At 37.1% G+C, this 12,013-nt stretch overlaps 1 protein-coding gene across 1 annotated transcript; it reads right to left on the bottom strand.

The window, feature by feature from the left end:
* Window positions 1–2,607: 2,607 nt before the first annotated feature.
* LOC148958376 (pyruvate dehydrogenase [acetyl-transferring]-phosphatase 1, mitochondrial-like) lies at window positions 2,608–9,423 on the bottom strand. Its single transcript, XM_089113077.1, has 2 exons — window positions 8,454–9,423; window positions 2,608–4,974 (listed from the first exon to the last, which is right to left on the bottom strand). Exons 1-2 carry the CDS (start codon window positions 9,319–9,321, stop codon window positions 4,361–4,363), a joined length of 1,482 nt encoding a protein of 493 aa, XP_088969203.1. The 5' UTR covers window positions 9,322–9,423; the 3' UTR covers window positions 2,608–4,360.
* Between the last annotated feature and the right edge of the window lie 2,590 nt (window positions 9,424–12,013).

Genomic DNA, 12,013 nt, shown 5'->3' with positions numbered 1-12,013 from the left:
ATCTCAGCCGACCTGCAACATATTTAAGTGATTTTACTTATCTTACCGACCAACTAATGATCTTCTTGATCAAAAAAAGATTTCTTGACAAACTCATGGAATATTGGAGGCGTCACATCCTCTAAATTCCTGTTAACTGCACCCCTAGGCGTGGATCGTCCTTATACATTCTTTCGTTCCCATGCCTCCTCTTACTCCCTGCATTCCTTTTGCTTGCAAGATCCACCCTTCACTTCCTTTTTCCTACGTATTCACTGTCTCTTTCTGTGGATATAACCAAACTATTCTTGCTTTCCCCGGCACAAAGTTTTTAAACATGACTTTAACGGTCTCATTCTTAATAATGATAACACTCTTTTTTTTATAAGAACCAGTAAATTTAAGTTCAGGCTGACTGTTCTTAATTTTTTCGAAAATCTGAGGCTGGATTGTTCTTAATTTGTTCTTAAATTAAGAGGGTTTAAGCAGTGCGATTGCTAGCATTTTCGCTCTAAGGAGGTGTTCAGGCCTCATTTGCTAACAAAGTGAGTGAGACAACCTTAATTGGCTGACAAATTTGAATATTCACCGAAAAAGCACCCACACATCGCTAAAAATCCTCGATTTTGAGAAAAACGTTGTTCAAAATTGCATTTCGCAGAAGCTCAGCCTCAGCTTGTTCTTATTTTGTTCTTAACTTTTGACCAGTTTTGAGGCTCGTGTTCTTATAAAATTGTTCTTATAAAAAAAGAGTGTATGCTTAAAAAGGGTGCTCTCATCACAGGAGTGGTTTCACCGTAGGACTTTCACCTGAATTTGCTTTTACTAACTCATCACCGCCATAGCTTCATCTCATATTACAGCTGAAGCTGGTCCTGATTTAATTGTAAGTTTACTTCGAAAGATTTTAGCAAACATTGCTTAACTATAATACCAGAAATGGATGATTTTTTCAGGGTCCATGTTAACCTTTAGTAGCTCTGGACTTTATTCTTTAGTCTTTATTTTTTGTAGGGTCTTCATTTGGTTTTCAAACGCATTCTTACTTAAAAGGAATTGCAACGTAACGCAAGCTATGAGCAATCAATTTATTTAAATGATAAAAGCACGGATACTCTCTTGAAAATATTAATGTATTACAAAACATCTGAACAATATGGAGAAGTGTATAAATTTTTGATGATAATAGCTACTTCTATGTAACACACCTCATTCAAGCAGGCCCGTCGCTATAGGGAGGCGCATGGGGCGTAGCACTTTCCTTGAAAAAATAGTTGCATTGAAAAAACGTGGAGTTGCTGCCATCTAGAGGTGCTTAGTTGGCAATTTTCAAACCTGTCGGCAAATAAAGGATGGCTCACCCACTTTGTCGGCAAATGGAACTTGGAGACCGCCTCTTGAGCATAATAGCTAGCGACGGGCCTGCAATCAAGAGTAGAATTTCGGATGATGAAGCGAAAGCTCTTTGGTTTCCCACAGGGATGGCTGAGGAAAAGAGGCAAGTGGAATAAAGCGCGACCTTGAATTAAATTGCCCGAAAATTTGACTGTATCTCCTGCGGCTCTCACTGGGAATCTCTTTTAACTTTGCTCTTAGTTTATTTTAATGATGTATGTCATTTCAGCTTTGACGTCAGCAGGATTTAGGCTGTCAAATTCAATAACATGAACTGATGGAAACCTCGAGAAAAATGACACAGCGGCCAAGATCTCGTTAAATTATAGCAATTGAAGTCAGCAAGACAGCAGAGGACAACAAATGACCTGTAATTTATTGAATGCAGATCTGCTGAGAGGTCTGGTGTCGGCAGGTTTCTAAATTAGCCTCAAATAGTAAATACAAAAAAGCAAATTGGCGTATTCAACCGTAAGACACTGCACGCGGCAAAACACAGCTTACAATCATGTGCCCGTATCACCATATCGCATACACACTCTTTTATAAGAAGAAATTTTGAAATAATATTGAGGTCTTAATTTTTGAGATTTTAGAGCCAATTCCGAATGATAATCAGGTTGAATTTCATAGACAGGTTGACTTTTTATCTTTTTATAAGAATACTTTAACTTTTTTCCAGCCTTGATATTCTGAAGACATTCGTTTTAAGCCTGATTTTATTCTTGAAGTATTTTTTTCAAACTGATATACATAGTTTCAGGGGGATATCGTCTTCTCTTGAGAAAAAACCACGCTTTTGGAAAAACGAGGTATGTCGGTTCTGCAATTCCCTTTTATGAACATCGCGAAACAGGCAGACACAATTATGCGAGCTGAGCAATCTGCATATATAAATCTTGAAAATAGGAGGATTCCGAGCCTGAATATTCGTGTGTATTTTGGGTAAAGCAAGGAAAGGTGTCATACATACCTTGAGATCATCAAGCTGTTATCGTGCTTAAATGTATTCATTTCCTACAATATTTTTGGTGATGAGGAAATCCAGTAGCCAAGATTTGGACATTCCCTTTTAGAACAATTCAAAATAAATTTTAAGCTCAGAATACTTTTTGAGAAATATCGAAGATCAGCAAATAATCAAGGTATCCTTATAAAAATTTGTGAACAGCGAAGAGCAAATAAGATTGAAATTGATTAAATCTTATGAAAGCGGGCTCTTTCTTTGGGGGGGGGGGGGGGAGCAGAGTTCATATAATGAATAGGAGCAGAGTTCGACTTCATGCAGATCAAACTACTTCGTTTTAACTAAACATGTTTCTGGTACTGCAAAATCTGACGATGACTGGAAATAGCTGAAACATGGAACGTGAACTACTCTTTTTGTTTAGAATCTTTATCGCTTACTTTAGGACAATATTACATGCTGAAATGTCGTTGCATTGAATTGGTCGAATTGATTTCTTAGGAAACAGATGTTGATCGTGATAGAAGTCAGGCAAAGGAGAAGCACAAGCACGCTAGCAGCACTGGGCTGTTACATAAATAGCACAAACAACATCATTCCCACAGAGGACGTAGAAAATGACAATTGATAAAGTCTGTCAAAACATTCATTCGGCTCCAGTTTTTTTCAATCGCTTCTACACAAAATTTCACAAATCCACGCGACAACTGTCTGTTGCATTAAAACATAAGAAACAACTTAATAGCGGGTGAATTGTCTGAAAAATGAAACATGCACGATTAAATAATTCATAAAAACTTGTTTCGATAATGGCTGCTAATTTATCATTCTAAGGAGGTTTTACTGATACTAACGAGATTCTTGTGATCACCCAAAGCGCTAAACTTTTGCAGATTCTTCTTTGTTTCACTATCTCACGCAATATTTAGACACTCAGCTGCTCCATTAAGAATATGAGTGAGGGGACGAGAGTGGGTGCAGATAGTAGGATGCCTGTAAAGCGCTTACTTTATCATTTGCTGCTTCAGCAAAGTGATTGTTAGTGGTGGCTTTCAACGATTAAAAGAAACTTGACTAGATCATTAAATCTTGCTAAGCAAATAGAATTATTGCGAAGCGACAATATTGAATTCATTCGGCTTCTCTTATATATAGATATGTCAAGGCTATAAACATTGGGGGTACTTCAAGGATCTTGTCTTGGTCCCCTTTGCTCATAACTGATCTATTATTTACATTTATAAGATAGAATAAGAAACGTATTATGATGGGATTGTTTTTGGATATTGGGAAAGCAATTAAAAGATTTTCGATATCATGGTAAGTTCAAAATTTGCTTACCTTTACATGGCAGGACGGTGTTCATGACAACGTTAATTAACATTTTTAATGGCAAACCTAATTTCGAGAACAATTTCTGTGAAATTCTCAGACATTGCACATAAGCTTTTTAAAATGTTTTTGGGTGCTTCAATATATTCAAAACTCCGTTGTATCAGAATTCCAAGGCTCTTTTCCGTGCAGTGCTTCTTATGCAGTGCAAAGATAATGGTTCGTTAAGTTTTATGTTTGCCATGATAAATTAACGTAAATTTGCAGTTAGCTTTAACAAATATCTTCGTATAAGGAAAAAACTACTTGTCGGAAAGTACAGTTTCCGAAATTACAGAAAATGCGTCCGAGAGTTTTGTACGAGTTTTGTTTAACATAAATCCTCCGACAGAAACAAGGATTCCTGTTTGGTAGATGTTGAGAACCAAAGCAATAATTGAACCTGTGCAACTGTTGCTAGGCCATGGTTGGTGAGTCGTTTACGAAAAACAAAAACAATATCTCTTTATTTGATTCTTTAATCTAAACATATAAAAATAACAAAAACACACAGCTCATATATTAAGTTATCATTTTAATAAGATCAGTTTAATAAGTGTGCGAACATAGCAAATATAGTTTTAAAACCACACAATAGACGAGTAGCTTGCTAAAAATAGTATATACGTATTTAGGCAATAAAATCATCTAAAGTTTTGAATTCTTAAAATTGCTATTAAAATAAACGACTGTGACTGTGATATCATCATGAAAATGACGTTTGTATTCAACAGGTAATGACATCATATTCGCTAAAGCACTGTCATTTCCTTTTCCTAACGCGTATTTGATCAACAAAGTGGCGCCATTCTCTTCCTGTTCACTTTTCTTTATGTTGTCTAAATGCGAGCCAACAAGCTTCACTGCTTGTTCACTGGAAACCTTTTCCCAAAGTCCATCAGTAGCAATTATAAGAAACCTATCTTCGTCTGTTATCTTTCGATGACTAACAACAGGCTCTGCTGTGAGGTAAGGCGGCGTCAAGTAACTAAAAGGGGAAACTACAGGCCTACCGTAAACTACATTGATGACTTTTTCGTGCAGCTCCTTGCTCCATTTGTATTGTACATCACCAAAAGAACGCAATGGCTGCAGCTGTCCTAAAAGACGCCCGTTGCGGATTACAGTTTTCTGTTCATTTGGGTGTTCATGCTCTATTCTTTCAACTTCACTGATATTCTCGACCGTTTGATCCTGAGTAATCTGGTTGGCAATCCACTTACCAGATGCCGAATGCTTTCCAATCACAGCTCTGCAGTCTCCTGCAACACAACAAAAGTAGGGCATTCTACAAATGATTATCAAAGTGGAAAGTTTTAGCTAAGGGGAATGACTTTGTTAATTGTATTTGTTTCTAGTTAACATTCCAGGGTAGTTTCTTGGAAACAGAGAAGTTATGTTAATGATGCAGTGTCCTGCTCCTTCCTCTTCCTATGATCACAACTTGTGGTTTGAAAATGGCTTTGAAAAAAGCAAACATTTTACGACATACTAAAAGCTTTTTCGTCTGACACTCCTCAGAGCATAAAACGTCAGAATAAAGTTCCGAAAGAACACGATGGAAAATATATACCCAGCTTTTAGTATGTCATAAAATGTTTGCTTTTTTCAAAGCCATTTTCAAATTCTGTACCGCAAAAAAATTGTTCAAACTTGTGTTTTCTAGACCAGGAACTCAGAGAGCTTGCAACTCTCCTCACTCTAAGTGAAAGGTTTGGTCATGTTAGGGTCTCAAACCCAAAACCTTCCAATCTGTAGTCACCCTAACTACTGAGCCTATTAAAAACTATAGAAAAAAAACGACCTCATATGGTTTCATTAGAGAAAATTTTAGCGTGACTGACTGTAGCATTGTAGCCAGTGGTGTACATTGGCTTTCCTGGCTGGGGGAGGTGTAAAATTGAACTTTACTTTAATTATAGAATGGTGGTACACAGAATATGGTACAAATTATGAAAAATTGACACATGTTGTGGCATATTGTTCAAATTATGAAAAATTTGCACTCTTATTATAATTTTGTACCAATTATGATTAAATTGGCATACACCTTGGTTGATAATAAACCATTTTTCTCGGTTTTATGACAAGCATTACCAGATTGTGACTTATCTAGGAAAACTGCCTAGGTTCTGCCTCAATTTGCCAACTGAATGTAATTTTTTACTTGATTTGCTGACTGAGATTTGGCCTAGGGGGGGGGGGGGGTGCTGTGTAGTACTGTTTTTCACATGAAATCATGGTAACCTTGCGTTTACTTCAGTGGCGGCTGGCAGGAAAATAAGATGGTACTAGTAAAGCAAACAAATTTTTTAGCAGAGCCAAACAGCTAGAGGAAGGGTGGCACAGGGGCATGGTCCCTGGAAAATGTTTGTTCTTATAGCTAATATGGCCAAATTGTCTTTTAAAGGCGGGTGAGTAGTTTTAATATAATACCTTTGGTTTGTCTGATGTCATGTGATATTGCTAGCTGCAAAGGTTAAAGGGCCTAGCAGCATTTTATCACTAAAAAGAGGAATCTAGTACTGCTAACAATTTGTTTATTGTTGGATTGTCAAAAGACAAACGATTTTACCTATCATTGAGTCACAAATGATAATGGGACAGACTTCTGCAGCACTGGGTGAATGAGGTCCAGTACTGTGGTGTACATAAAGGGCTTATTCAATGCCAGTCTTTTAATGAGAATTCAGATAAGGAGTGTATTGTCTGTGTATTCAGCTGCTCTTCCCTTTTTTTGCCTTAATTCAATTATCATAGAAAAAAGAAAAATCATACAAAGCAAAAATATTTCAAGATTTAAAAATAAAATGGTACTTGATTGGTACCACTAGTACCACTGTAAGCCGCCACTGGTTCACTTGTAAATAACCTTCAGTCAATTGATAATGATTTCAGTCAGTTTATATTCTCGCTACGAGTTACATGCTGTTCTGTCTTGCTCTTTGCTCTAAAGACTACTCAAAGTAATAGGTCAAAGATTTAAGATCAAAGATTTGTTCCATTGTTCTCCCTGTAAAGCCAAAGGCCATTTTATAGCATTTTGCCTGGAGTGTCTTACAGAGACTTCTGATGCTTAAGATGTGTGTAAAGATTTTAACAGATTTGCATATTTATATTGTGAAGTCAATGGCTTGTGCACCTTTTGTAAAGCATCTACTTGCAAGACTTTCTTTCACATCAAATCGATGAAAGGCCCATTTGGAAAAACTGTGACAATTTTGCAGAACATTGTTGAAACCATAAATAAACTCTCAGAAACCTTCCTCTCACTGAAATCAGAAACAGAAAATTACTGACAAGATAAATATCTCAAGGTCCCTACAACACCTAGCAACAGGAAAACACTTCTTTTCACCAAGCAAGAAACACTGGCTATTTTTTTCTCCAATAGTGGCTTATTGGGAAAGCAATTGTGTCAGCAAACAAAACACTTTTGATGCCAAAAGCAACATGTTTGCCATTGTCTCCGGTATCATAACGCCATGCTAATGACATCATTGCCAAAGCAGCAGATTCCACATCCATTCAACCATTGGAATCATGCAAGTATACTCTAAAGAATGCTGATGACTCAACTTCAATGCCTCATGGAAACATCTCTGTTCTTATCATTTTTGCAAACAATCGCACTATCAAGTTCAAATGGTAGACTTTGTCGCCTTTTTGCTGACATCATCTTAGGAAAAAACCATCTTCAAAAGCCTGATGCCGAAATCAGAGTATCCAATCAAATGATCTATTTCATGGACTAGATAAAGTCCAGACACTCGTGTCCCTCTGTAATGTCACATAGAACGACAAAAGAAGACAAGCTTCTTTTTGTAAGAAGAATTGGACTGTAGTAAGACTGTATTTCACAAGATATATATTATGCTAATATCGCTTTCACTTGTAAATAATCTTTATTCAATTGATAATGATTTCAGTCAGTTTATATTCTCACTACCAGTTGCATGCTATTTCTGTCTTGCTCTTCCCTCTAATTAAAAGTAATGGGTACAACTAGACAAAGCTGTACCCTAGCACCTCCAATATTGCAAAGACCCTGACTGAAAGTTCTGTTGCACTGGATTTAAGTTTAATCTTGGCTTTTCAATTAAATCATTATCAATTTGGGTCGTTATTTTAAAGGGTCTTCATCAAGCACTCTGATTTTCATTCACATAGAGGACAGTTTACAGCCCTAAAAAGGCTTCTGTTCTTTTGTCAATTACCTTTCTAAAGTTTTTAAATTCTGAACTGTTTCTGTATGTGTCTACCATGTTTGCTCAAGATCACGGTTAATTTCAGCCATCAACAAAACAAAAACGTGGGCAAGATAAAGGGTGTGGTCACAATTATAGCAGAATTAAAATGCTTGGAACAACTTTAAACAGCCACAACATTAGCTTGTGTGATTTCATGCAAAATAACTCTAATTTCCAAGCTGAACCTGTATTACTAAGAGTAGTACTTTGCCACTTCAACACTCAAAGTTTAACTGGCAGAATTAAGGTTTTGCTGGTATTTTTAAAATTCCCTCCCTGTTTTTCCAAATTTTCTCCCCCAAGGTATTCTTATAACAAAAATGATTACAATGACTTCCTTTATACAATTCAACCAATTTGAGGTGATCTCAATGTTTTGGCCACATCATCTTGTTTTTATTAAGAAAAAATCTAAATTTTTCCAGTTCTGAAAATTTTATGTTGACAGGCCTAATATTAAAAACAGGGATGAATAAGCAAATCATTCATACCTGTATTAGCAATGTAGAGATCATCTCCTTGGATAACTGAAGCAATAGCACATGATCCTGCCAACCCAATTAGCAATGATTCATCTGCAAACCCACTTGGAACTGCTTCTTTGCATATATCTCTATCAAGTGTGGAGAAAGCCAACTTCAACAACTCACTCTGAGAAAATCGATTTTCAGATTTATCCAAAAAGTTACAGAATTCATCAGAGCCAGTCTGAAGCATTTTCTGTTTCCTGTCAAAGTTTTTAGCAAGTTCTATCACAGGATTATCATCATGCTCTTTTCCTATAATATCATAACTACGTGATTTAATTTTATCCATCTTTTTTTCAGCCTTATCATCACTTGCTATAGCACAAGAAATGTATTGAGGCATTCTTTGTCTCAGGGTTTCCGAGCAGTGATAACCACTGTGTCCATCGAATACCCCAAACATAAACGACTTGGAAGAACTGAATAAGCACTCTATATGACGATCCTCAATTGGGCTGTTGGCTGAATATTGATTTGTATCAAATCCTGAAACGATTCCTTCATTCATAGGTTTAGAAAACTCGTCCTTTCTAAGAACTTCGTCCATAACTTCGACAGGTATTGCAGGAATCTCTTCCTTCACCCTACCCAAAATGCTTTTCCACCAAGGCTGCTTGGTCCCTCCTTCAGAAATACCCGACCCATCAAGGGCATTAACAGTTAATCCCAGGCGATCAGTTATATCCATCCACCAGTTTCTCGCATGATTCATGGTGTACAAAGAGCTCGCAGCAGCAATCACTGCAACAGCCGGCCATTTCATTACCTTGGCTGCTAAACGTTGATTATGGCCGGCTACCATCTTTATGCCTTCAATGTATTTTGAAACCATCGGTTCCACTTGTGTCCTGTTGCTAGAAAAACCACATTTCGTGTTTCCAAACAACTGAAACCCGGCGAGTTTGGAGAGGACGAAGATCAAGAAAAGCAATTAACAACAACAACAGTCATGCACCTTCGCAGCAACAAACCGAGCGCCACTGGGGCCTACTCTAGTGTCTCTAATAGAAGGGGGGAGGTAATAGAAGGGAGGTGTTCATTCCGACCAATTTTCAATAGAAGGGGGTGTTCATGTCGACCAGTTTTCAAAAGAAAGGGGTGCTAATAGAAGGGGATGATCATGTCGGCAATCCTTCTTTGAAATCGAAGTACCTTTTAGAATATACTGTCAAAATTTGGTTTCAGTTTCTTGCATAGTTTTAGAGAAAATTGCAATCATACCAAGATAAATCAAATTCACAGCTTTTAACTTCCAAGTCAAAAATCATCGGTTTTTTTTGTACGGTTGAGGTTTTACAAAAACTATGGAAAGCAACGAATAATGAAAATCAAATGACTTGATTTGTAAAATTTAACAGAAGGGGGGTGCTAATAAGTGACGGCGGGGAGTGGAATTAATACACGGGGGGGGGGGGGGGGGGGCGTCTATTAGAGACACTAGAGTATAGATCATTGTTGAAATTATACACGGTGGGTCGTGTCTGAGGGTCTAAAAAACTGACCCTTATCTCTGATATTTGATTCCAATTTGATTCCCCTTTTCTTTGAAACCAAAGAAAATTTATTTCCTTTTTCCTGAAATTAAATAGTTGCAATAAGGCCAAACAGATAAAAATTAGAAACTATGTTAAGATTCCCATATCAAACACCCTTTTTTCTATGTTCTATGTCATAGATACATACATAGCAGTATTGAACCCCTTTTTCCGAGATATTGAAGACTCGGGGACTTACACTTGACAAGGAGAGTGGACCCACCGGGAAATTATAACACATTTTGCAGCATTAGGAGATAAAATTAAGATAGTTTGTCACGCTGGATGTTAACCTAAATGTTTTGCTTATTGTTTATGAAAGTATGAAGGGAATGCATTAAAACACAATAAAGGGGATATATACTATATAATAATATAACGAATCTTTATACAGGATGTACATTTCAACATAAAAATGCAGTTATCAATATGTGTCCTGTAAAAAAAGAAAAGAAAGATGAAAACCTATAAAAATAAACTTTTATAAAACTTAGCAGTAATAAAATACTTAAAAGATCCATACTTATAATATCACAATTTTCAACTAAAATGTTTTTTTAACAGTCCATCGTTTTGCTTAAAAATTCAGTTTTTGTAAGATCGATTGGTAATTCGTTGTACAGCTTTGCACCCATACAATGGAACGACTTCCTAGCATATTCTGTTTTGATGCCTGAAAGCCTAATTAAACATTCGCTGTCTCTTGTTCGTGTCTTGTGCTGCTGTAGCTCGAAATAACCTTGAAAGCTCTCACATATATCATTATCTAAGCATTTACGCACAAGTTTACATGCCCTGGTCTTTTTGGCATTGGTAACTGATTGAGTTGCTGTGGGATTTTTTGAGTTTACGTTGGTTATTTTCAAACAGCGATCATGAAATGACGAGGGTCTCTTTGCTTGAGTTGAGGTCAACTTGAGTAGCAGTACTCCGCAATACATCGAGTCATACACTGCCGTTGCAGAGGTCAGATCAAGGGAATACCTTATCTTTACCAATAATCGCAATCTGGATAATGCCCGTTTGAAACACTTCTCAAAGTGGGTATTCATACTTAGTGTACTATCTATTTAAATACCAAGATATTTGTACTGTTTGGTGTTTAGTATTTTAGAGCCTCGGTACATTACATCAAGTGTCTCACTTTGCTTTGAAATTCTTTGCAAAGTCCCAAGAAGAAGATATTCCGCGTTGCCTTTTCTCAAATTAAATATCAAACCATTTTCATCAAACTAATCAGCGATGGACTCCACATCTTTTGTGACATTGGTTTTGATGACGTTCAAATCTTTATCAGCAACGTAGATCACTGTATCATTAGCATATTTGACTATCCTGGCAACCTCAATTACATCAGTGATATCATTGAAGACTAGAAAAAATAGCAACGGACCCAAGATAGAGCCTTGAGGTACTCCTGTTTGGATGTTCGCTGTCATTGATGAGGATTTGCCATAACTTGCAGCTCCTGAACGGTGGAATAGATAATCTGTGAACCAAGAAAGTTCACCCTCATTGATACCATACTGAGGGAGTTTTTTGAAGTAGGTTTTAATGGCTAATGGTATCGAAGGCTTTGGTGAGATCTATAAACGTTGCGCCTACCAGTTTGCCTTGATCGAGATTGTTCCGAATTTCACCTAACAACAGGGTTGCTGCTAACTCCGTAGACAGTAACATCTTGTTGGGCGAAATGTTGGGTGAAATGTTTGATCGTTTGACCAGGGCTTTATACACAACTGAAAGCTATTCGAGTGACTGGGCCTAACTAAATTCAAGCCGATTTGTTTCAACATTTTCGTTTTCCAGGTCATCTCGTCAATCCCAACTGATTCTATCTAAAATGTATGCTCCAACCGCACCGCCTTTTCCATATTTCCTTGGGCGGCTAATGAAAGAGTAACCAGAAATATCACAGACCCCACCCCCTTGGCTACTTCTCGCCTCAATATGCGTTTCACTAATTGACAGAAAATGGATACCAGGAAA

The sequence above is a fragment of the Rhopilema esculentum genome, chromosome 16, assembly GCF_057945365.1.
Source record: "Rhopilema esculentum isolate cy_ngs chromosome 16, ASM5794536v1, whole genome shotgun sequence".
Lineage (NCBI taxonomy): Eukaryota > Metazoa > Cnidaria > Scyphozoa > Rhizostomeae > Rhizostomatidae > Rhopilema > Rhopilema esculentum.
The sequence above is the reverse complement of the archived record's forward strand: the minus strand, read 5'-3'. Positions and strand labels throughout refer to the sequence as shown.